General features: G+C 39.2%; 3 protein-coding genes across 6 annotated transcripts; 2 read left to right on the forward strand and 1 right to left on the reverse strand.

Annotated features, from left to right (window-relative positions):
* The first annotated feature begins 259 nt into the window (after positions 1-259).
* Positions 260-13,546, forward strand: LOC116297528 (uncharacterized). Of its 2 annotated transcripts, XM_031705772.2 has the most exons (12): positions 260-496; positions 1,094-1,366; positions 3,859-4,022; positions 4,609-4,833; positions 5,263-5,374; positions 5,684-5,781; positions 6,301-6,482; positions 7,537-7,662; positions 8,646-8,867; positions 9,348-11,312; positions 11,788-11,946; positions 12,353-13,546. In XM_031705772.2, exons 1-12 carry the CDS (start codon positions 414-416, stop codon positions 12,479-12,481), a joined length of 3,738 nt encoding a protein of 1,245 aa, XP_031561632.2. In that variant the 5' UTR covers positions 260-413; the 3' UTR covers positions 12,482-13,546. The 2 variants fall into 2 exon arrangements, with proteins under 2 accessions (XP_031561632.2, XP_088885610.1); XM_089029484.1 differs by lacking the exons at positions 260-496; positions 1,094-1,366 and adding an exon at positions 1,377-3,233.
* An 86-nt stretch (positions 13,547-13,632) lies between these two features.
* On the reverse strand, positions 13,633-16,915 carry LOC116297542 (transmembrane protease serine 2). The gene is made up of 4 exons (XM_089029485.1): positions 16,800-16,915; positions 15,060-15,257; positions 14,623-14,802; positions 13,633-14,293 (listed from the first exon to the last, which is right to left on the reverse strand). Exons 1-4 carry the CDS (start codon positions 16,879-16,881, stop codon positions 13,845-13,847), a joined length of 909 nt encoding a protein of 302 aa, XP_088885611.1. The 5' UTR covers positions 16,882-16,915; the 3' UTR covers positions 13,633-13,844.
* Positions 16,916-19,972: 3,057 nt separating this feature from the next.
* LOC116297534 (myeloid leukemia factor 1) lies at positions 19,973-25,429 on the forward strand. Of its 3 annotated transcripts, none has more exons than XM_031705781.2 (7): positions 19,973-20,083; positions 21,229-21,487; positions 21,821-21,949; positions 22,045-22,117; positions 22,931-23,017; positions 23,837-23,941; positions 24,377-25,429. In XM_031705781.2, exons 2-7 carry the CDS (start codon positions 21,245-21,247, stop codon positions 24,526-24,528), a joined length of 789 nt encoding a protein of 262 aa, XP_031561641.2. In that variant the 5' UTR covers positions 19,973-20,083; positions 21,229-21,244; the 3' UTR covers positions 24,529-25,429. The 3 variants fall into 3 exon arrangements, with proteins under 3 accessions (XP_031561641.2, XP_088886084.1, XP_031561640.2); XM_089029958.1 differs by lacking the exon at positions 19,973-20,083 and adding an exon at positions 20,253-20,417 and having other exon boundaries at positions 21,226-21,487; XM_031705780.2 differs by lacking the exon at positions 19,973-20,083 and adding an exon at positions 20,258-20,417.
* The last annotated feature ends 323 nt before the right edge of the window (positions 25,430-25,752 follow it).

Here is a 25,752-nt window from a genome sequence, read left to right on the forward strand (position 1 = left end):
CTTCGGTTAGAAAGACATTTATTACAGCCATTTTTGATTTTCTAACATGAGTAAAGATTCAAAATGCTCAAGAACAGTAGATTTTTTGAGTCTCTTACTACAATATTGTCTTTTTCTTTTATTTTGAACTCCACATGCTGTGATAAAATTGAGAAATCATGGGATAAGCCACGCGTGTTGATTGGTCGTTGTATGGCTCAAGGAATCTAGCCAATCAGAGTTCTCGTTGTATCTATTTCCCTTCAGTCTTTGCGTCTGGTTTATCTTGAAAGAAGGAACAACTCGATTTTTACTCGCGACCCTCTAGAATTTCTCTCATTTTCTTTATCGTAAAGCCATTAATGGGACTTAAAATTGCATAAAACGTAACTTTAGTATCTGATAGTGGAATCTGCAGGCCTATTTTGGCGAAAATGGTGAGAGAAACGCGTCATCTTTGGGTTGGAAATCTTCCTGAGAACATCCGAGAAGAGGACATTGTGAAACACTTTACCAGGTAGTCTCGTGTGATATACTGCAAAAAATATTTCATTTATGCTTTTATTCAGCCCCATAGAAAAGCCGAGGAAGAGAATATTTAATCCTCAATGTTCGTGCTTTTTCCTGGAAGTAATCGCATTCGCTTTGCTGACTTTGGGCTATTATTTTTAACATCGATTATCCAAAGATCTTCAATGTGCGCGTAATTTCATTTAGTTTACGATTTTTACGTACTATTATATTAGCGCTTTGAATGTGTGGTTTTTGGTTAATCTTTTTGTAAGATGTAACCGTCTTTTTAGTTCTTTAAATAGCTTTGCGGATTTCTTTTGTGCGGTTGTTTTGGCGCGCGATGTTCGTGTCTACAGTCTGAGTTTTCGTTTCCACATGGGTCAAAAATGATATCCGGATTTTTATCAAACTGGAATATCGCTTTAATAAGACCGGATTTTAGGGTTTTTCTATTCTTTCCATGACCAATAACTGCTCATTTGACCGAGGCAAAGTTCATTCTCCTCAGTTGTTTACATTAACTGCAATGCAGCTGCTCCTGCTACGAGTCAAAATTAATGTAATATTTAAGGTTGTGAATAAATTATTTCTGCTTTTGCAGATATGGACGAGTCGAAAGTGTTAAGATTCTTCCAAAGCGCAGCTCAGAAGGTGGAAGAGCCTCCTTTGTTGATTTCGTGGACATCCGTAGTGCGACCAAGGCCCACGAATCTGTCAATCGTATTGGGGACAGAGAAATGAGAACTGATTATAATGAGCCGTCGAGTAATCAAACAACTATATCATCACGGGTGCATGATCCTACAGCTCGTCCTGTTAGTGGACCCCCACCGTCACCCCCTAGGGGTAGGAGATACGAGAGAAGGGCAGAGGGGTAAGTTATTTGTGTAACATCAAGCAAAAATATGTATTGATAAATATAGTATTAGATTTATGGAACACAATGCTTTTTGGGAGCTACAGATTTCTTACATTTAAGGTTAAACTCAAACATGAGGATGACGTGTTGTATCAACTTAAAATATGGGAAAACAGGTCATCAAAACATCTTGGAATCAGTGTTGAACAACACTCTTCTGAAAGTTCCCAACACCACACAACAGAAATAATCTCTTTGGTAAAATTTTGATGTGGTTATTGCCTGCTTTGTTGCTACTATGGAAATTGTTGCACCAACTTATGTGGGGTCACAACTATCACCAGCAAGATGAATGGCTTTTTGAGTTGAGAGTCTCGTCATTCTAAATGAAGATTAGCAGCACTTGAAACCAAGGATGGATTGTTGAATTTGATGGTCTTGTCGTGTCAAGGGATCAAGAACACTTCACTGTATACATTGTGGAATTCCTACTTCCTTGACAGATGCAAAATAGCTCTTATGCATCAAGTTTGATGTCATTATTACATCTGGATTTTTCTTCCATGGTTTGTTGAGTATTAAATCTGGGAATATTGCTACTATCGAAGCTTGGATTTCATCCATGTGCATCTCAGGTTATGGATAAAGAATCTGTCTTCTTGCGGAACAATTTTGGGTTCAGGATATCACGTCTCTGTGAAGTAGAATTTTAGCTTGGAAATTACTTGGTATCTGCCCTCAGTTTTTGACAGCAAAAAAAATGATTTTGGAATCTTAACTGCTCATGGATATTGACCATTAACTTCACCACCCGATATTAAAACTGGAAAGAGAATGGCTGAGTGTGGATACAACATTTTTCACTTCAAGATGCTGCAAGATTAAAGTCTAAAATAAACAGGATCAAAGTCTTCTTAAACAAAAAAATGGATCTTTTTTTCATCTCAATTATCTATAGATGTGTGTGAAGTTAAATCAAGATTTTCAGAATGTTTAATAAGACTATTGATCTTTGACGACACTGGATTTCAAGGCTAATATGGATTAGATATTATGGCAGTTCTACTTAATCTGATTTGCTTTCCTACACCAGTCTTTTATCTTCAAGATTTGTACTCTTTTGGTTCGACATTGTGAATGTTGAAGAAAGTGTCAGGCGTGACTGTTGTATTGGACAACACTGAAGGAAACGACTGACAAGGAGATGACAGCTTGTGATTGTTATTTCAATTTAGACGTAACTCAAGGGAAAATTGGATGAATAACGAGCAAGTAATAAAACATGGATACCTCTTGGTTAGAAGCTATATCATGACATGTTAATAATGGAACAGTGTGGTTGGTTGGTTATTGCTCCCATTGGGAACTTAGTCTGGAGATTTCATGAAAGGCATTAAACACCATATTCACATCTGTCCTTGTACATCCTGTCTCAAGTGGATTTTTTTGTGGAATATTAAAGAAAAGCAATGTGAGTTTACTGCTCTTGACGACCGTGAGATTATTGAACTGGATTGTACAATGCATAGCCTAGATGACCAAATGTGACCTAATTAATGGATGATTAATGGATGGTGTGAACAAAGATCACAGAAAATTTTGGAGTTTCAATTGATTTGTTGATCTGGATAACCATAAATTGGAAATAAAGTATTGGAAGGGAAGCTCAGAATTAATATGGATTGAGGGATTAATTAGAAAATTGTGTCCACTCTTGTAGTTATTAATTTATCAAGGAAATCTGTCAAATTGGACAGTTGTGGTGTCTAAATCTTGTCTGTGATATTATATTGAGAAAAGTCAATGTTTGGGCCACTGAATTAAAAATGTAGCAAAAATCTGTCGTCAATGTGGATTGTGGCAGGGCTAGGAATATAACAAGGTTAGTAGTAGTGTTTCGTACTAGCATGAAATATAGACCGAATATAAGGTCTGCCGACATGCAAGCGCCAAGCATATACGTCCATTAAATAGGGAAGGGAAACAGGGTGCAGCAAGTCAGTCTGTCCGTATTAGAATTGTGGGAGGCATTGGGATTATTGTGAGTGTAACACTACCTCACCCCCTTAGATATGATGCTATCCCATATAGACTTTTAAACATGCCATGCTTAGAGCAACATAAATTTTGAGTGTAAATAGTGTTCATACTTTGGTGTTGAAATCATTCAGTTTCTATATATTAGGTTGGATTGCTTTAATGCATATCTTGGCAGGTTTTGCATATCATAAGGCCGGTCTCTGCCTGTCACACCACAAATAGCATTCATTTATTTCCATTCCATTGCCTTTATTACTAGTTTTAACAGCTGCATTATGGCTGAAATTAATCAAAAATAATTCTTTCAATGGTTTGTTTCGTATATCAACCAACATGGTTGCCATACGCATCTTCTTCTTCGTTCTTTTCCACAGGATTCCAAACTTCCTATTAATGTATTATAAACCATTGATATTATATTCTTCTGTTTTTCAAAAATCTAATTATTATATTTTTCTGTCCTGTAGAATGCAAGAGGGACGATACCCCAGCCGTTCTGCCTATCCATATGAAGGATACAGTGATGAAGAAAATAATACGAGATCTGAGAGAACCAGATATCAGGGACATAAGGGGTATTCTAGGAGTAGTGACGTCAGCGCAGCACCTAAAAGATCTGGAAACAAACCTGGTAACTTGTCTGATGATTTTCTTTGCAAAGGAAAACTGTCCATAATGACATTCAAACCTTCAAATTTTATTAATAAAATCTAAAATAGAAAAAAAAACTAAAACTCCATGGTGGACAAAAAGCCTTAATAAAGCTACTGATAGATCGATTAGGACTTAAAAGTAGATTTCTATCTAGGGAGGAAAAACCCATACCAAGAGAAAAAAACCTTGAAGCACACAGGCCAAACAAAAAGTGTGTTTCCTGTTGCATAAGAAAAATAATAATTGGGGTCGGTAGGTCTGATTTTTTTTACTGATACAACAGTGGAAATGAACTTACTGGGAACCCTCTGGTGCATTTGGGAATGAAAAAATATTAGAGTCGGCAAAAATCAGCAAGAAAATTAGAGTCGGTCACGCAACAGGAAACACACTTATTTTTTTGTTTAGCCTGAGCGACTCTACCCCAAGTTGCTACCCGTACTTCCCCATGATACCCTTACCTATTCTGTCCCACAATGCACTGCAATGCCAACTCAACCCAGTTTTTTCCTCAATGGCTAATACATACACTCATTATTTTCATTGCTTTTACTTGAATTTAGAATCCTTCCAAAGCCAAGGGCCCAGTCCAGACAATTCAAGTGACAGCGAGAGTGTCAGTAGCGACAGTCAAAGTGGAACCCAGTCAGGCAGCTCAAGCAGTGCCAGCAGTAGTGAAGATGAGAGTGAAGTTGAAAGTAGGAGTCCCTCTCCAGGCTCGGAGGCATCCAGGACCCATAGAGCTTCTTCTTCTCTGTGTGTTAAAAACCTTTCTACGAGATCAAGTGGTAAGTTGGCATACATGTTGGAACGTTAGCACTGCTGTCTGGAAATTCCAATCATCCTCCATGGGGTTAGGTATAGATGTTTTCTTGAGATACACAATATATCCAACTCAGACCCTCCCCAACCCTTGGAAATTCCGATCATCCACTATGTGGGAGATATGGATATTTTTTTGGAACCACACAATATACCATTTTCGAGTTCCAAATTACCACTGTGTTCCTCGATGACAGACTTATTTACTCAGAGTTAGCCTTGTATCAGTTTCAAAAATATTCACAAATATCCACAGTAAAGAAATGAATGCTCATTTTCAACAACACAAATATTTTACACAAATTCAAGACTAACCCTGAGGCTAACAGAACACATAACTGGAGCATGTATCCTCCTCAATCCCTGGTTGACGTATTATTTTAATCTCATAACAGATGGTAGCATAAGAGAAGGCCTGTATCATGAGTTTAAGAAGCATGGAGAAGTGACTCGTATATATGTACAAGGAACTGGTAGTAGTAGGTCAGCTGTTATTTTCTTCAGAAGGTAAGCTTTGATAAAATCGTATGAATTTTTTTAAATGTATTCTTCAATTAAATGTTACATCATTGCAGCCTCTCGGGGGAACATTGGTGCCATTAAACAAAAGATTTCTTTTAGCAGCCATTGTTAACAGCACCAATATGGCCACCTTGTATTTGTCTTGAATCTCTTGGGAATGCTTGCATCCCATCAATACTGGGAAGCTATAAAGCTATTGACCAGAGGACAACACCTTAGCAGAATCGACCACTAACCATGATGTTAATTTGATTAAAAACGGTATTCACTAATTATATGTTCATTGTTTTCTAGACCTGAAGAATCTGAACGTGCCATGGAAGCTTGTCAGGGAAAGATGTTCCTTGGAGCAGAGATGCAGATTCAGCCATGGAATGGCCCTCCAGAAAAGAGTGAGTACCTCTTAGGCACTCTCCTTTCATATGTTTCTGATATTTTCCTCTGGTTTTCCTTCTTCAAAAGCTAAAAGCAATAGCTGCACACATCAGAATAATCGACATATAACCAGTCAATGTGGCCAATCAAGTGAAAGAGTCTTAGAGGCAGTTGGCTGCACAAGTGCCATTTTGGCAGAGTGTTATCTTTTCGCCTGCCATTATTTTTATCCCGCCATTATTTTTATCCTTGGCTTATGCTCATATGCATTGTCCCTGTCATTATAAATATTATAGTAATGATTATTTTCATAATAGTTTGTTTTATCAACCATAAATTTAATAAATATGATCCGAGTTTTCGACCTACTCGGCCATCCTCAGGGAAATGAAAAGCGTTACAATTGACAAAGAAAAATGCAATCAAACCATGGCATATGTGCGCACACATTAAATTAAACAAAATCATGCACGCTTAGGAAAAAATAAATAAATAATATAAGGAACTCTTTGATTTAATGATTATTTTGTTTGCAGCTGGTGATCGTGGTGATTCCAGTGACTTTCCTCCTCGTTATCGCAGCAGTGGATCAACACAACAGTACCCAGATGATGACTTTGATCCAGGCTGTACCAGGACCCTGTTTGTCGGCAACATTGAGAAATCAACAACCTATGGTATCCTGAAAGAGGCTTTTGAACGATATGGAGAAGTTGTGGTAAGTGATGGTCAAACCTTGTGATACGATATTCAAGGTTCAATAATATATAATAGCAAACCAATCAACGTAGCAGCAACTTCTTCAGTGGAATTCAAATCTTTAAAAAAATAATATAATAAAATAAATGGGATTTAACAGTGGCATTTCTACAGAGTAGCTATTCATCCACTGTAATTCCAATTGGAATTTAGGAGTTGATTTTTGCGGAGGGAGGAAAGTCGGAGAACCCGGAAAACCCTTGAAGCACAGAAGAGAACCAACAAACAACTCTACTCACTTACGACACAGGAGAGAACCAACAAACAACTCTACTCACATACGACACTGGAGAGAACCAACAAACAACTCTACTCACATACGACACAGGAGAGAACCAACAAACAACTCTACTCACATACGACACTGGAGAGAACCAACAAACAACTCTACTCACATACGACACCGAGCTCAGTGGGACCCCAACCCGGGCCGCATTGGTGAGAGGCGAGCGCTCTCACCGCTACACCACCCTTGCTTTCCATCTTCCCATCCAAATCTTGTCCCACAAACAGCTAAGAATTATGTTTTATATTATTGAAGGCTTAACTTTTAATATATATGTATTTCTTATTTTTAATCCTTTTAAAATATTATAACTTTTTCCTAATGATTCTTTTAAATTATCCATTTTTATATAATATATATTTGTAAAGCGCTGTTGAACCTTGGGGAATTGGCACTCAATAAATCATTATTATTATTATTATTATTATTATTATTGTTATTATTGTTAGACTGTATTCAAGGATATTTTAAGGATATATTGTAATATTTAGAATATTTACCAAATTTTTTTATGATTCCTGGGCTGTAAGTGGTAGGGGTCCAAGGCACCCAGAAAGCCCCCCCCCCCCCCCCAGATGGGCACCTGTTGTATGCTGTTAATGCAAGCCTTTCTCAGTCACAGATTTGATACTCAAATCATCCACATATGATTAGAGTTGCTTCCAAGTCCCTTGCATGTTTTAATGTTTTTCTGTCTTCCAGATTCTGATTGTTGTTTGTTTTACAGGATGTTGACATCAAGAAGCAGCCTGGCAACAACCCATATGCCTTTGTACAGTTTGCTGATCTTAGCAGTGCAATCCAAGCACGTCGTCGCATGGACAGAGAGTTCATTGGACGCAACAGAGTCAAGGTATTCTATTAAAGTCTTTCTAAATAACTAAATAATATCTTAAAATTGCTCAGCTTAGCTGGTAATCAAGGGTGGCGTACTCGCCTCTCACCTCTGGGATCTCAGGTTTGTTTCCTGAACCTGGCATCAAATGTGAGTAGAGTTTGTTAGGTCTCTCCCTTGATTCAAGGGGTTTTCTCAGGGCTCTCTTTATTTTATCCTTCTTCTTTCAACAAAATCCATCATGCTATTAATGCCATTTCTATCTGTAAGCTAACCGTGTCCTGACTTAGATCAGCCCAGAGGTTGTTTCAGGGTATCGATCAGTGAGTTAGCCATGCCCTGACTTAGATCAGCCCAGAGGTTGTTTCAGGGTTTCATCTATGAGTTAGCCATGCCCTGACTTAGATCAGCCCAGAGGTTGTTTCAGGGTATCGATCAATAAGTTAGCCGTGCCCTGACTGAGATCAGCCCAGAGGTTGTTTCAGGGTATCGATCAGTGAGTTAACCATGCCCTGACTGAGATCAGCCCAGAGGTTGTTTCAGGGTATCGATCAGTGAGTTAGCCATGCCCTGACTAAGATCAGCCCAGAGGTTGTTTCAGGGTATCGATCAGTGAGTTATCCATGCCCTGACTGAGATCAGCCCAGAGGTTGTTTCAAGGTATCGATCAGTGAGTTAGCCATGCACTGACTAAGATCAGCCCAGAGGTTGTTTCAGGGTATCGATCAGTGAGTTAGCCGTGCCCTGACTAAGATCAGCCCAGAGGTTGTTTCAGGGTTGATCAGTGAGTTAGCCGTGTCCTGACTAAGATCAGCCCAGAGGTTGTTTCAGGGTATCGATCAATAAGTTAGCCGTGCCCTGACTAAGATCAGCCCAGAGGTTGTTTCAGGGTATCGATCAGTGAGTTAGCCATGCCCTGAACTTAGATCCTCCCAGATGAATTGTTTCATAATTTTGTTATTAATAGATAATATCCTAATAATATCTTAATAATATCCTAGGTTGGTTTTGGTAAAGTAGCTCCTATCAATACCATATGGGTAGGTGGTGTTACTGTCAGTCTTAGCGAGCAGCAGCTAGACAGACACTTCAGTCGATATGGGCGTGTCACTCGTGTGGTCATCAATCGAATGACGAGTCAAGCTTTAATCAGCTTCGATGGTGTGGAGTCTGCTAGTATTGCACAGATGAAAGGAAGGAATCTGTTTGGAAGACGCGTCAGGGTAGGTTGTAATAGGGCATGGAGGGACCTAATAAACCTAATTCATGTCCACTTGTAATCCCTTAGAGAATAAGATTCTTTGTTTGAGTGTATCCATATTCATGTCTCCTCATATGCAACCGTTAAACAAAGAGCGGCATTTCCTCTTCAGTCTTAAAACGGGCTAAATTCAAAAAATAACCACACAGAGCGAAAGAAGTGCTCTTTCTCAATGATCAGGTAAAATGTCGAGGCTTTATTTCACATTTCAATGATTTTATTGAAATTTTTGAAGAATCACCATGCGGTTCCTTATAACAGAAACCAAGCTTGGGCTACCTGTGGTCTATTTAGGTCTCTTTCCTTTCTTTTTTTTTTTTTTTTTTTTTTTTTTTTCTTTTCTCCGCATGCTTTTTTCTTTCCTTCTTAAGATTAGCCCTAAGACATCAACATTCTTTGCGTCCAAAATATCTATTTATTCAAATCATTCTTTCTGTTTCAGGTGGAGATGGTTAGTAGAGACAGTCGTCAACTCTTCTACGACAACTTACAAAGAGTCGGTCAAACCGAGAGTACGGGTAGCTCTCGTCGCTACGACATGTCCCCCCCTGACCGCTCACGTGGCCGAGGAAGTGCAACAGGGTACAATGACTACAGACGTGGCAACCGAGGTGCCATGCGAGGAGGCATGAGGCGAGACTCTAGGGGTTACAGACCCTGGCATCAGCGCATGGAGTATGACAATTATGGTACTGAGGGAGGAGGGGGAGGGGGTGGGTGGTACCACCAAGATCAGCACCAAAGAAACCGAGGACCATACGAAGGAGGACGAGAGTACGAGGGCGATGATTACGATCAGGAACTCAAAGAGTATAACTCAAGAAGGCAGCGCGAGAGGGAGAGAGAGCGGGAGAAGGAGGACCGCCGAGAGAGACCCCACAGGGAGCGTCATGAAGGAGAGTATAGCGACAGTGAACAGTACTACCCTGCTAGACACAGCCGCTGGCCTGCAGATGGAAGTAGCTCGGGCTCTTTTGAGGAAGAACCACGTGAACATCGTCGTAGGCACCAGGACTACGCGGAAAAACGTGACCGGAATGATTACAGCGAGGAACGGGAAGCAGCTTCGTCGCCTGAAAATAAGCCGGAAGTGAACGAACGAGACGAGAGACTTCGCGGGAAGTCACGGGAAAAGAAGAAACGAAGGCTGAAGCATTCTGAAGAACGGGAGGAGGAGGAGGAAGAAGAAGATAGTCATAAGAGAAGAAAGAGGTCTAAAGGAGATGGAGAAGTAAGGCTTGAAGTGGCGGAACACAGGAAGGATTATCCATCACACCGTGCTGAACATGATGAGAAAAAAACAAGAGATAGAAGCACAGAAAGAGCACGAATAAAGATGGAAGAAGAACCACGTGCACCTGCGCCAGAAGAAGCACCTCCCGAGAAGAAAAAGAAAGAAAAGAAAGAGAAGAAAGAAAAAGACAAGCGGAAGAAACCAAAACGAGTACGAACACCACCCCCTCCCCCAGAGGAAACGAAAAGTAGAGGGAAAGAGGAAGCAGTGACGACAGTTGAACGACTAGAGGTTAGAGAAGACAAGTCTGAGGGAAGAGACGAAGAGTATCCTAAAGTAGCTGTCAAAACAGAACAGGCAGAGGTCAGTCGGTTAGAGAATAATAAAGACGGTAGTTCAGACAACGAGGAGAAGACAACTAGTGAAAACAACAAACCAAAACGAAGGATATCAAGGGAAGAACGAGAACGAGAACCAGCTAGATCACCAAGAAAGTCTTATCGAGAAGAAAAAAGAAGAGAACTGAATGATGTAGAAAATGGAAAAACTAAGAGAAGACGACAATCTATCGAAGAGTCCCCTCCGCCTCCCCCACCGCCGCCACCTCCACCCCCTCCCCCTGAGGAAGCTGTTCCCCTGGACAACACGCCTATCACATGCCTTCCATTCGATGGTGTCGGGCCATCTCCGGTACGTAACGACACGCCCTACGATATCTCTCCACTTAGTAGAACCCCGATAGCTACTTCCCCTGTACTACCGAGTAGCAAGATTCCTCTTACTTCGGGAATTATATCGACGCCACCGATAGCTACTGCTTCGCCGGTACCACAAATCGAGGCTCATCCCGGTCCACATATGGTACCCTCACCACCGTCAGCACCACCCCACCAGCCATACAACCAAGCCCCTCCCTCCGCCCAACCACCCAACGCTGATACCCTACTAGAGCTCCTGTGTCGGTATCCCGTGGTATGGCAGGGTCTTGTAGCGCTCAAGAATGACACGGCTGCCGTGCAGATGCATTACCTATCGGGGAATTCCCGTCTGGCCGAGGTGTCGTTGCCTCAAGCTCCTGTGACTGGTGTCGGGGCTGTTCCACCTCCTTTACGTATCGCTCAACGGATGAAACTGGAGCCTTCGCAGCTGGAGGGTGTCGTACGACGAATGCAGGTAAAGGTGTTGTGAAAATCTATCTAGTGCAGCTTAAAGCCAGGTCCTCACCATTACATAAGCATAAGCATAAGAGTGCACGTCTTCACTGGGAAATTCAGACTTTAAGCTTTTTAAAATCTTCGACGGCGACGCCAACCGGAAGTGTGAATAATTTCTCTTTAGGGTTTTGTTCATTGGATATTTCATTCAAAACATTGTCAGTAAAGTCAACTCATCCACAGGGAAGATAGATTTTAAAGACTCGAAACCCCAAAGTGAAGTTATTTACACTTCCGGTTGACGTCGCCGTCGCAGATTTTGCAAATCTTAAAGTCCCAAATATGCACGGGCTAACAAACTTGAGGTACTCATTCCTTGATGAAATTAGAATTCAGAAGCTGATTTTCGCGGAGGGTAGAAAACCGGAGAGCCCGGATAAAAGCTGGAAGTAGGACTTGTTCAATTAATGAAGTTCTCAATCTTATTCTTTCAGAGCAAGAATGACCATTGTCTGTTACTGGCTTTACCATGTGGGAGAGACCCACTAGATGTACACGCACAGACACGCGCACTCAAGAATGGCTTCATCACCTACTTACAACAGAAACAAGCGGCCGGGATTATTAATGTTGCCAGGCCAGGCAGTGCACAGGTTCGTTCTACATTCTTTAATATATCAGCGCTCAGTGCTATCAGAAAGATACTCCATCTTCGAGTTCCCAAATTACCGCTATGTTCCTTGATTACTCATTTACTCAGGGTTAGCCTAATATCAGTGTGCAAATATTCACAAATACAAACAGTAAAGTGAAGAATACACAACTATCCATACAAACAACTTGAAATTATACGAACCTCAAAGCTAATGCTAAGCATTATTCTCGATCATTCTCGTACCCAAAACCCTCTCAATCGATTTTTCGCTGACAAGGGTCTGGGTACGAGAATGGGGCACGATTGAAAAAACGTAACTAATTTCCCCCTTTTTCGACGCAGAGATAATCCAGGGTTTTTAATGTGTTCTGTTCTTATGTCATTATTCCTATTTTCTTTTTCAGCCAAGCTATGTTCTGCATATTTTCCCACCCTGTGATTTCGCTCAAGAGCACCTGGCACGAGTATCCCCAGACCTCCTAGACAGCGCAGTTGATAGCGGTCATTTAATGGTAGTGGTGGCTTCGGTATGAGTCACTCTCGACACGTGAATTAATTACATACAAATATACATAGATATACATTAGTTTTCCAATATGTAAAAATTGATAATCATAGTCGAGGGAAAAGACCTAATAGATGTCTCCTTTCTCATTAAAACGTCATCAACCAATGAATGTCCGCGAAATAGATGTTCAAAAGGATCACAAAAAAGAACACAAGGCCGAGTACAATTCGGACTTCCGGTATATAGTTACCGGAAGTATTATGAGATATAGGGCTTCCGTTTCGCTGAAACTACGCACCACATTAAATTGAACTCGAGACTTCCGGTACACGGTAACCGGAAGTATTATGTAAAATAGGAGTTCCGGTTGCGAAAATCACTTCCGTTTGTTGCATTAAGCAGTCTGCACTAACGACATAAATGCGAATATTTTAGATATTTGTAGTATACTTGAAAAAACATTCTTCTGTTATCTTTCCTAGAAAGTAGAGCTAAAGAAACTAGAAATAATTATTGTCATAATTCTGGCCTTAAACATGGTAAATGCTTTTTCTCATATATAAATGTCAGGCATCCCAGACCCCCTATATATCCTATATTTCCTATAATTTGTATAGGATCCTATAAAGAGCCTATATTTAAAGAAAACCTCCTATATTTCCTATAAATAGGACGACTGCTGAGTGATACATTTACATTTTACACTGTTTAGCATATTGGGAGTTTTTTTTTTTTTTGTTTTTTTTTGTTCTGTCTTTTTTATGGCTTATTTGGTTCTGCAAATAAATCATTGCCTGTGCACCCTCCCTGCAAGATCCCTGGTTACGCCACTGAAAAGCGATTTTAGCTCCTATAAAGTGCATATATTTTTGGGAGAAACTCCTATATTTTTCTTATATTTAGAACTTGCACAGCCTATATTTCCTCTCAAATTTGTCTAAAAAGTGGCTGGGATGCCTGAAATGTAGTACAGATAATAGTTTCTAAACAATCGTTCACTCCTTTTAATTTATTCATATGTTTTTATTTTGATTGGACAGTTTCTTCCAGCCAATGATGTGAAATAAGGAATAAACTGAAAGGAATCGTACCGAATTTTTTGGTTTTTGTAGACAATGTTTTTTAATAGATAATGTCGTATCTGTAGCAGAAATAGATTAAGACATACACATCAGGTGATTCATGCTTCGAAGTTTATTTTCTCGTTATTACCTTAATTACATAGCATAGATTTGATTATTTTTGAGGGTAGGAAGTTCCCTCAAAACTCAGAAAAATCGGTTAATTTCCCCCCGTCTTGGACGCGCGGGGAGTGGGAACAAGTTCGAAGCGGCACGCTCCTCCAAGACGAGAGAAAAAACTCTACTCTGTTTTGAGGAACTTGAGGATTACATTATTAAAGTATCTCTCGAAATGGTCTTCAAGATCCAAGGTGTCATCACTCTCATGTCAGCGTACACCCCATACTTAAGAGGCCTGGCACATTCATGACCCCAGGACACGATCCCCGTAAGATAATAGCGCCCGTGGTATTGACAGGCCAGTGGTCCTCCACTATCATACTGGCAGGAGTCAACTCCACCCTTCTCGAACCCCGCGCACAACGCGCGGCCGTGAATTTTTCCCGCGTAAGACTCATTCTTGTTGCATTTATCGAGCGACACCAGCTGGACCTTGGCTTCGTTTAGTGCTTCGGGTTGAGTCCCGTTGAACCGGGTGTGGCCCCATCCGGTCACAAAACACTCTTGACCCGCGGGAAAACTAAGTCCTGGACGGAGAAGGCATATCGGGTAGACAAACCTGTCAATCCTAGCCGGTCTAGAAAGCTTTAGGAGTGCTAAAATATAAAAACAAGTTTGACTTTTAATGAAGCCAGAGCCGGATTTACTGAATATCGAGGATAAAAGCGCGCGCGGGTGTGTAAGAGAGTCGCATGGAATTGCTAAATCTAAAATTATTTTTATTAAGAAGCATTAACTATATGGAATAAAATGGATGATTGATTAGATAAACAAATGACTGAATGAGCGAATGAATGGATGAACAAATTAATGAACGACATATTTAAGGGAATATACATTTAAGCGAAATATTTGAGGGAATGACCGACATATGAATGAATGACTGGATTGACGAATCGAAAGCAGAACGAATATTTTTTGATACCTATATCATAATCCGGTGGCACATCGTAGATTCCTACGAAAAATAAGAGCTCGTAGTCGGGATGGATGATGAGTTTTTCCACTTTTCTTGACTGCTCGAACGTTTCTTTCTCCAACAGCTTGTGTTCACCTAGAATAACGGTCCACTCCTTAGCCTTGGTGAAGTTTTTAGTTCGGTTTGCTGGCGATCGAAAAAAATACAGGATAAATGAGAGTATACGTAAGGAGTTTGGTCGGTCGGACGGCAGTCAGTCAGTCAGTCAATCAGTCTGTCTGTCTGTCAGTCAGTCAGTCAGTCAGTCAGTCAGTCGGTCGGTCAGTCAGTCAGTCAGTCAGTCAGTCCATCAGTTGAAGTCAGTCGATCGGACGGCAGTCAATCAGTCGGCCACAGTGACGTCATACCTAGAGTTTGATTCAATATTCTCAGTACATACTTACCATGAAAACAATGCGCAGCCGTTGCCACCCATTCTGGGTTGATGAGCGAGCCCCCACAATATTGTGCTCCTTTGATGACCAGCGCCACCTGCCAAGGCCATGAACCTTGGATACTCGTATGTCCACCGACGATGCGTTTTTGATCATTTTGGAAGATTTTATTACTTTGATACCTGTTTCCGCAGTTAGGAAAAGCATCTGAAATAATTTTTTTATGTTACATTAATGATTGAAACCGTCATTACGTTCTAAGACACGGAACTCATTATCACGATTCCTGAGTGAATTCGAACTATCATTATTATAATTCTAATGAATCGGAAAGATTGCAACATCTAAATACATAGAGTGATTTTTATAAACCCGTGAAACAACTTACAACTGAAACAATTTAGCTATTAACTTCTATCAACGCATATTAATGTGTAACAGCGGTTATTAGTGAGGCAATTCTTTCTTTCTTTCTTTCTTTGCTTATATTTTATATGTATATTTATCATCAATAATGCATTTTTTTTACAGCATAGCTCAATCGCCAAAACGTTCTTCTTTTCACTCTGACTTCTTTTATCATTATATCTTTTTTACTTTCAAATGCTACGTTTCAAAACACCCCAAAAATATATGTAGAATAAGCTTTTGTCGACTTCGTCCACAGGAACTTGATAATATTTTTTAAGAGAGAAAAAAAACAGTGAAAGAAAAGACTATTCAATATCTCACAAGCAGTACATTTATTATTTATACTTTCTAAACATTCACTTTAATGATAAATAATTTAGTATCTATTACTCAGTTTCTTAACAGATTCATTAGTTCAAAGGCTCCATATCGTCTTATTCGATCTTCATTCGTCTTTGATAATAGAGTTTTTTCAGCATTACTTGTTCGTATTTAAACAGACGGCAATTAAGACTTTTACAGCTGAAATTGAAAGTTCGTTTTTGGTGGAAAAAAAGGTTTTAAAAACAGTTTTAGATTAATGGATTTTAGTATCGCAGAAAGTGGCCTTTAAAAATAAAAATCTTTGGTAAATGGTATACTCTATTTTAGCTTTTCTTTAGCAAGGCTAATTTCCCAACTTTTTTTTCTTATTTCATTAGTTAAGTACTATATGTAGACACGTAGCTCAAAAGGGTAGATTTAAAGTCAGTAAAGTTGTGAGAAAGTTTCGTGAATAATTTCCACGTAAAACAGCAACGTATATATTCAAGGAAGATTTCGGTAGGAAGCAGTGGCGGATCCAGGATTTTTCCGTTTCTTAAACTGTGTATAATTCTCTTTTGTTTAGTCGATGTTTGAGAAAAAAATTGACTCTAATCACCTAATTTACTGTCTAGTAACGGAACTTAAAGGTAAATTAAACAATATAACAGCAAATATCTATCATTTCGTGTTCAACATTATCTTTGTGGATACTTTTAAGCAAAATTTATATAAGACATATTTCTATTACCTAAAAGATCAAACCTTCAAGGGGGGTTCCGTGGACCCCTTCGACCCCCCTGGATCCGCCAGGGGATAAAAGATATGGATAAAAAGTGGAAAAGTAATAACAGTAAAGATTGCAAAATGAATATATATATATAACCACGACAGTTGGTAAGTAGATCGCAAGTGAAAAATAAAAATGAAATAAAGAAAATAGCTGAAAAACCAAAAACCCATCATCAGCTGTTGGAAGCCATTTTTTATCCAGCAAATTCTAATTAAACTCGTAAAAGTTTTTTTTTTTCTTACCATTTTTTTTTCTTTTCCGTCCGTCATTGCCTTGAGGAAAGGCAGCAAGAAAGACTAGTAAGACGACAGCTGCTCTCCACATCTTAACGCAAGGTGCGTCTTTACTGAAGTGCGATGGAAATGCGACAGTGAATGATACTATATATAGCAACTTTGAAATGGCTTGTCTATCCAAGTTATACAATTGGATGATGATAGTTTTCTCGCACTATGATTGGTTTAGATTATTTCTCACGCTGCGGCATGGGATTGGTTAAAGCTGAGTAAAACCCATTTGTCAGTGATCCAAAAACCACCGTGAGCAACAGCATATGCCAACACTAAAATGGCTTTACCATCAAAGCATTTTCTTAATTTATCGAATTTAATTGGTTTAGCGAAATAAAAATGGACTGAGAATTGTGGTCCCCGAATTGCTCAATATATACTTTCCTCTCCATCCCTTTTGGGCTGCCATTTTGTTTGCCACGAAAGAGGGGGGAGGGGGGGAACGTGTCCCCCTCCTTCCTCCAACCACCCCCCCCCCCCACCCCTTCGCCTTTGCCCCTGAAATACGACTAACTTACCATATATCGATCAAATCCTAAGTCTACAAATACCAAGTCCCTTGGGGGAGGGGGAAGTGTGTAGTAAAAGCTTTCAAGTGGCTTGCGGGTTGTTACTTTTGATGCTCGTAAAACCATTATTTTAACGACAAAAACAAAACAAAATACACCATTGATATCTATTTCACTTGCTCTCTTAGAATTTGTTAGTTTTGACCTCAAAATCCTAAATTGTGGAAAATCAGGAACTGGATTTACTCGTTGGATTGGACTTTTCTGAGGTGGAGTGTGGGATCGAAAAAAATATTTCTTCATTATTTCGACTTGAAACCATATTGAAACGTCTAACATTACTAGAAAAAGTACTTTTACGCAGTTATTTCGATAGATCATTGAAAAATTATGGCTTTTATGAGATTGATACTTTAAGGGGTACTCTGTATGTTATCATCCCTTTTCTTCTCTTTTTTTATCAAACAAGGAATCGAAAAAGACGTTGGAAATCTCCTCACTTGTTTCCTGCCACTATAGCAAGTTTTAAACAGAAAATAGAGCGGCGTACGGTTACCATGGATACCGCAAAGGGTAAAAAGAAAGTTTTTATTCCAAAAGGGACGGATATTCTGTGCAGTATCCCCGCATCAATGCTATTCAAGTGAAAACAGAAAACATGAGTAGCGATATTTATGTGTGTTCAAAAACATATATCCAGAGTATGCGGGGTTTTTTTTTACTATTTAAAAGTATGGGTTACCTGTGGTGCGAAGAAGGTAATGATACTACAGGGAGCCCAACCCATTTTATACAATCGTTACTTAGGAACCAGGTTGTGACTGGACTGGCCTCATTAAAATTTCTCAGTTCAAGGCATGTGCCAATTATTTTGCTAACACGAACAGGGGCGTAACCAGGGACCTTACAGGGGAGATGCACAGGCAATGCTTTGGAGAACCAAAACAAGGGGGAAAAAAGTAACCAAAAAGTAGCAGAACCAACAAACAAAAAAAAAACAAAAAACAAAAAACAAAAAAAAAGGAATAACTTGTGAGTGATTCTTTAAAATGCTACAATATGCAGATAGAAAGTGGTCTTCATTTAATCAGAAAACATTTACATGCAATTTTAAAGCAAAAGGAGATAGATGAACGGACTTCAAGCTTTTATGGGGGGTGCAAGTGCACCCTGTGCTCTCCCCTGGTTACGGCCCTGATGAATTCGAAGTTCAAAACCAATGAAAGGACCTCAAGCTTCCAATCAACCCCTAAATTATTTTTGATTGTACATTAAGATGTGTTTTACAATTATCGAGATAGAGAACAAATTAAAAGGAAATCTTTTATAAGATTCAAACTTTTCTTTTTCGTAATCGAAAAGTCATATAGTTTGGTCAATGCAACGCAGAACAAGAAACAAACAAAATAGTTAAAAAGAAACGTAATGGCTAATATGGTTGAGGAGTCGAAAAGGAGCTTCACTGGATGTGAACAAACTATGAGGGAGTAGCTTTTTCACACTCATTAAAAAGACTGGCCGACACTTCTGCGTTGATTGTTGAGATACGATAGTTTGGTCGAACCTTCAAATACGTTCAATCAGTACAAGTGACGGTAAATGTGTTCAAAAACCGCTTGGTTCCAAACAAACTCAATTTTATTGTTTGTGGTTACATACTGCTATTTTACGAATTGCTAATCGATTTAACCTCAAACATAAATGTCTATTTGCGAGAAAAAATGTCTCCAAACAAACCCAATTTCATTTTTTGTGGTTTAACGAACCTATTACGTAAAAAAAAAAGTTAGTAAGGTTTAAGCATCGATTTAACTTCAGAAATTTATATAAATGTCTATTGCGGAGATAACTGATAATGTCTCCGATTGCTTCATGATACGACCATCTGCAAGGATAAAGAATAACAAGCTTGACTTGTGATGGAATGGAATGTTTTGTGGAAAAAACTATAACACGGGCGTAGAGTGCTTTTCACGGGTCCCTCACAGCCCAATTTACATACATTTACTGTATTTTATGGGGGTCCTTCTCCGCCCGGGATGTAGCTTCCTCCATAATACTGAACATGCAAGCTTCACTTTGGAACTCATTTGGAAGCCATTTTTTCAATTCCTACCAACACTAGCATGGAAAAATCATAAAGCTTGATTATGTATGACTGTGAAAAATTCAAAATACAGACTTATCTAGTCCTGGACTCCTTTTCTATTCGATACGAACAGACGACCAGCACTTTTGGTATGCACCAATCTGTCCTAGAGCCCTATAGAAAGACTAACACTACATAGAAAGTTCTAGAAAATTCTGCAAAACTGTAGAAAATTATAGAAGCTTCTAGAACTAGAATTTTGACGTTCAAAGTCCAATATCTAGAATAATGAAATCTGGAACTCCGAACTCCATAGAGTCCATACCAAGCAGTCGCATATCTTTCTGAACTACTACAGTAATTCGTCAATGAAATGTTGTATTTGGATCAATACGTGAAGTACTGCACGAAGCCTTTTTAGAAGTCGTAAAAACAAATGTGGAATTCAATCTGGTCTATAAATAGTTGTTCCGGAACCTTCTAGAACATTCTCTGATAGCCCTATATAAATGACGTCGCACCCTCGATTCCATAATCCGCGAGTTCATCGAGAACGCAACGACACAGTAAAAGCGCAATTAACGCGAATTCAAAAAGCTCGAATCGCTGAAATTGAAAGCCTTTGGGATTAACATAAGGTAAGAAACACTAGCTTTAAAGAAATTAAAGAAAAAAGAACCAAAAATGATGAGGAAAGGAGACTCGTACGGCCCACAGACTTCGATCGCAGTAACAAACTTCGTCAACATTTCGTATAGCACTCGGCAATTGTAATACCAGTGTTACTATGGATACAGAGAATCGATAATTACTCGTCAGGCACACGCTCGTTTACATCATTCAAAGTTTGTATTGTTTCGCGTTACAGGAAGACTGAGATAAGGTTTATTTGGTTTTTGGACGATAAATAACGGGAATTATCGTCATGTTTGGGAACGGTTTTCGTCAGTTTGAAGAGGACCCGTTTTTTAGGTAAGTCTAGCCCCAAAGATGAATTTTGTAGAGTTATTTTGGGTGTTTTTTCGACCACAATTACGATGAAAGAACTAAGAAAACTACTAAAGCAGCTGTGTTTTTAGCGTAAAATATCTTGAAAAATGCATTATAACTTTTTATAAGTAATGATATATGATATTAGATGTTCAAGGTTTTGGTTGAAATTCTTTTTTTCAACAGGTATTTTACGAACAGTTGAGCTTTTTGTTGTTGTTGTTGTCTTCGTATTTTGACCTTTCCATTCTGCGCCATGTTTTTCTCTTTTCTGACTCTGGTTCCTTGAGTCTTTAAATATAATAAAACATTTTCAAACACAAATTCTGTTTCGTAGCTCTAAACATGTTTGTTTAGGTCTAGTTCAGCAGTGTTTAATCTCTGGGTCTTGAATGGGATGTTTTTAATACAGCCATTCTCATTAGCACGCTCTTAGATATTATTCAAAAACAAACCTTGTTTTCCAGAGTTATATGAAAATTTGCGGATCTAATTATAAAAACACCTGATTCTCTTAAATCACTTCATTATGATTGAATAAATACCTCGGCACAATTGTCTGTCGTCAACTGACCCATTTCCTTTGGCAAGATTTCCTTTTCACATTGTCTTACTATATATTCATGTGTTGAGCTTTTTGGTGTCAGATACTGCAGATCTGTAGCCATACTGTAGCCTTACCCAGAGCTAAAAAATATGGCCAATCAGTCGCCGGTCATGACGACCCACCAAATTAATTTTACCTTAGTAGTTTTGGTAATATCTACTGATGCATACTCCTTTTTCCTAGCAGGGATCATCATGAGAGGATGAGACAGACATTTGGTATGTTTAACGGTTTTGATCGACCCTTTGTTCCCTTCATGGATCCATTTGCCCTGCCAAGGCCGCAAGAAAGTGACAGAGATAGAAACAGGGCGACTGACAATAGACACGATCAAAGAGGTGGCAGGGATTGCAGTAGAGACAGAATGGATCTAGCTCCAAGGGATATGTTTGGGGGAATGTTTTCAAACATTCCCAGTATGTTTCAAAACATGGAACAACAGTTTGTAAGTATTTACGTTCACTCCCATAACATCCATCAATAGACCTCTTTACCTTGGGAGTAGTGTTTTTTCTTTAAGACCATGTGTCATTCCCTATAGTATCATTTCTTTGTTTAACTATTGCACATGATCAAGGCACGTGAATATGGATACGACTCGAGCAAAGAATTTCATTATCAAGAGCAGGACACATGGTCAAAAATTGGAAAATATTATGCGCCAAGCTAGAAAGGTCTATTTTTACTACTAACTTTACTTTTTTATTGATGTATGAGAGATACATACACAGTAATAAATATATCTGCAACCTTTTAATCATCTTCAACATTTTCGTAGGAAAGAGCAGCCAACGACCCAAACAGTTACTCATATTCCCAGTCCTCTGTGATGAGCTATTCCAGTGATGGCAGAGGAGAGCCTAAGTACTTCCAGGCTCACAAAGCCACAAAGAAGGCTCCTGGTGGGGTAGGTTATGATATATGTACTTATTTTTTTCTGATCCAGTATCCTTTTTTTTTCAACATAGCTCTAAGGGTCATCCTTTTCCATTATATTGACAGATAAAAGAGACTCAGCATGCTGTGAGGGACTCTGAGACAGGGGTTAATAGAATGGCCATTGGACATCACATTGGTAAGTTGCATGGACAATAGACTACTTTGACAATACAGCAGCCATCTTGAATCACAAGGCATTGTGGGTCATCCATGAGACAAACAGCTTTGTTATGATAATGGAATCTATTGACATTTACTGCTCATAACAAGACAATTTGACTAGAGAGGAGTTTAATAGAATGCTCAGCTTCACGACTGAGGAATTTTCTCAAATATCGTGGGGTCGTCATTTCAGCATCTTTGTGTTTTTTTTTGTCCCCTGGGCAACCCATAATGCCTTGAAATTCAAGATGGCTGCTACATCATTGTAGTAGTCCATTCTTATTCTCACGACATTCTCATTAAATGCTTTGACATTTCCTAACATTTGAGGGGCACTTGAGAGACTTTGAAAATTTTAAAAAGTTTTTAGTTTAAATATATAAATAAATTGATTTTACTTAACGAGGCTGACAAACATTACTGGTAGCCCAGTATAGTTTCCATTATGGCCCTCCTACAATTAATAAACTGAAATGAAATGATCAAAGAAACATAAATTGTGTTAAGAATCCCAACTGGCAAGGAGGCAAACCAGTTGGATATTTACGAGCATAGTCGAGAAACTGAATCTGAACTAATCAGTGATCAGGACAAATACAGTCTCAGCTAGTGGCCACAGCAGGACTCGAACCCGGCACCACCGGATTGCGAGACTGATGCTATGACCACTCGACCATGCTGCCTCCATAGTTTTTGTGTCTTAAGAACACTACTTGTTCTACAATCATTAGTTCTTGTTGGTGCCAACCTGAAAACCAATCCCAGTATGAATATTGTGCACTTACAGGTGACAGGGGCAGAGTAATAGAACGCTCACTAAATAGAAGGACTGGGGAAGAAGAGAGAAAGCAAGACTTCATTAACATTGATGAAGGTGTGTATTTTGAATAGTAATACACTCCCCTTTTACCTCAGGGGTCTCAGGTTCAAAACCCCTGAAGCAACACTTGTGAGAAGAGTTGTTTTTAGGTCTCTCCCTTGATTTGAGGGTTTTCCTCTGGGTTCTCCCGTTTTTCTCCCTCAGCAAAACCCAACAAATTAAATTCCACTTCAGTCTTTGAGTTAGCAGTACCCTGACTTTGATCAGCCCAGAGGTTGTTTCAGGGTTCTATCTGTGAGTTAGCCATCCCCTGACTTAGATCAGCCCAGAGGTTGTTTCAAGGTTTGATCAGGGAGTTAGCCATGCCCTAACTTTGATCAGCCCAGAGGTTGTTTCAGGATTTGATCAGGGAGTTAGCCATGCCCTGACTTTGTTTGTTGCAGAGGTTGTTTTAGGATTTGATCAGGGAGTTAGCCATGCCCTGACTTTGTTTGTTGCAGAGGTTGTTTTAGGATTTGATAAGTGAGTTAGCTATGCCCTGACTTTGATCAGCCCAGAGGTTGTTTCAGGGTTCTATCTGTGAGTTAGCCATGCCCTGACTTAGATCAGCCCAGAGGTTGTTTCAGGGTTTGATCTGTGAGTTGTCCATGCCCTGACTTAGATCAGCCCAGAGGTTGTTTCTAGGATCGATCAGTGAGTTAGCCATGCCCTGACTTAGATCATCCCAGAGGTTGTTTCAGGGTATCAATAAAATTTGAAGGTTTTTGAATTTGAAGGAATGGATATTCCATATTAGGCTAGATTATACCATGTTAGTAGAGCTCCCTTTTTGTCATTTTTCTATACTTCATTCACTTTCTTTTTTATTTGCAGAGGATGTGCGAAAATTTAACCAAGAATGGGAACAACGAACAAAACCTAGAACACACGCACTGGGCAATAGGCAGAGAGAACGACCAAGACACAGAGCTATTGAAGGTATGTAATATGGTACAAGTTATGCAATGCATTCTTGTGGCATACCATTTAATATCCCACAAGTCACTTGTATTTTCTAGTGTACACACAAGCATGTTTACTAAGAAAATACATGTGACAAGTGGGATATTCCATGACATGCCACAAGAAAGCTCTATATAGCTATTTCTTCTCACACCAGCGAAAGTACACTGACCTAGACTGCAATGCCTGATGGGAAGAAACAGTGGGATACAATGCAATATACAACAGATTTCCTGCATTCTGATTGGCTGTACTTTCAGTGGTATGGGATAAAAGGAAATTTTTTGGGGTTTTTTTGAAGCTTTTTTTCTAGGTAGGAAGGGAAAAAGGGAGTATTAATCATTAATGGAATAGTCAATCAAAACAAACAATGAGCACTCAAACAAATACTTCAAATATTTTGTCTATCAGAGTCAAGTCAGAGAAGACTTGAGCACCGCCGGGACAGAGTGGAAAGAGAAAGAGAAAGAGAAAAGCACCATGATAAAGATGACAACACAAGGAGGGTCCATGTACGAAGCCGCCCAGTCAACAGACACGCCCCAAGAAGTGGCCTGGACTAAAAACTTGGTTACTCATAAAAAAAATATTTATGTGTCCAAAGTCTTCTTCTGTTTTGAGAAACACTGGTAGATTTGGCTTAAATTATTCAGTTAATCTGGTACTGTTTTCTAGTTCCAGCAAATAGCAATAGTAATATATAATGGATGATTGATGATTTTTTTTCAATAACTCAATAGATCTTTTTCGCTTGGGCACAATGTTTTCCTTTTTTGGACCACATGTCATTACCAGCAGCATCATTTCTTTGTTTAATGTTTGTGCATGAAAAAACACATGATGGATACAACTCAAACAAAGAATCTTATTCTCACGGGAAAATAACACTTGGTTTGAAATCAAAAAACATTACGCCCAAGGTAAAAAGGTCTACATACTATAGACTATTTTTCTCTTGTAAAATGAATGCATTTAAACAGACTGCCATCCAACATGGATGCCTTCATTATGAGAAATGTGTCAGTCGTGAAAAACATATAAAACAACACTTTATTCATTGTTTGTTGGTTATATTATATTAGTTTTTCGAGATATATTTTTTGTATTATTATTTTGATGTACGGCTGCGGGCGGTTCTAATTGGATTTTGAACTGATGTAAGTTATTTTGATCTAAATTTCATGGTATTTCCACTGGTGTTGCACATAATTCATCATAAGATCGATTCCACTGAGAGTTGTTTTAGTTACTTTTGCTGTCATCTTATTAATTTTTATAGACAAACACCTGTGCTTAAAGTTCTTTGAAGTAGCAGCATTACAAGGGCAACAATAAAAAGTGGTGTAACACCAAAACAAAATCCCGAGAACATCTAAGTTGAACCGCATTCCAAAGTGAATGATTGACTTGTATGTGTGAGTGATTACAGCATGTTATTAAACTGCAGGAACTTGGATGACATGACCAAGCGGTTTCATTTTACTTTTCATCATAATTTTGCAAGTAAGCTAAAACATTGTACTTTGCCTATTTTCTCTTTGTGTTTCAACACTTTGATCAACGCATGCTTTTGGAATTGGAATTTCCAAGCTGGTGGGGAGGGTCTGAGGAGGATATATTGAGTAGTTTTAGAAAATATCCATACCTCCCCTGCTGAAAGGGGTATTGGAATTTCCAAGGGGTGGGAAGGGTCTGAGGAGGGTTTGAGAGGGTATATCGTGTAGTACTAGGAAATATCCATACCTCCCCCATGGAGGGGGACTGGAATTTCCAAGGGGTGGGAAAGG

The sequence above is a fragment of the Actinia tenebrosa genome, unplaced genomic scaffold (genome assembly GCF_029948245.1).
Source record: "Actinia tenebrosa isolate PJP-AT-01 unplaced genomic scaffold, QUT_ActTen_1.0 PGA_scaffold14__42_contigs__length_11649687, whole genome shotgun sequence".
NCBI lineage: Eukaryota > Metazoa > Cnidaria > Anthozoa > Actiniaria > Actiniidae > Actinia > Actinia tenebrosa.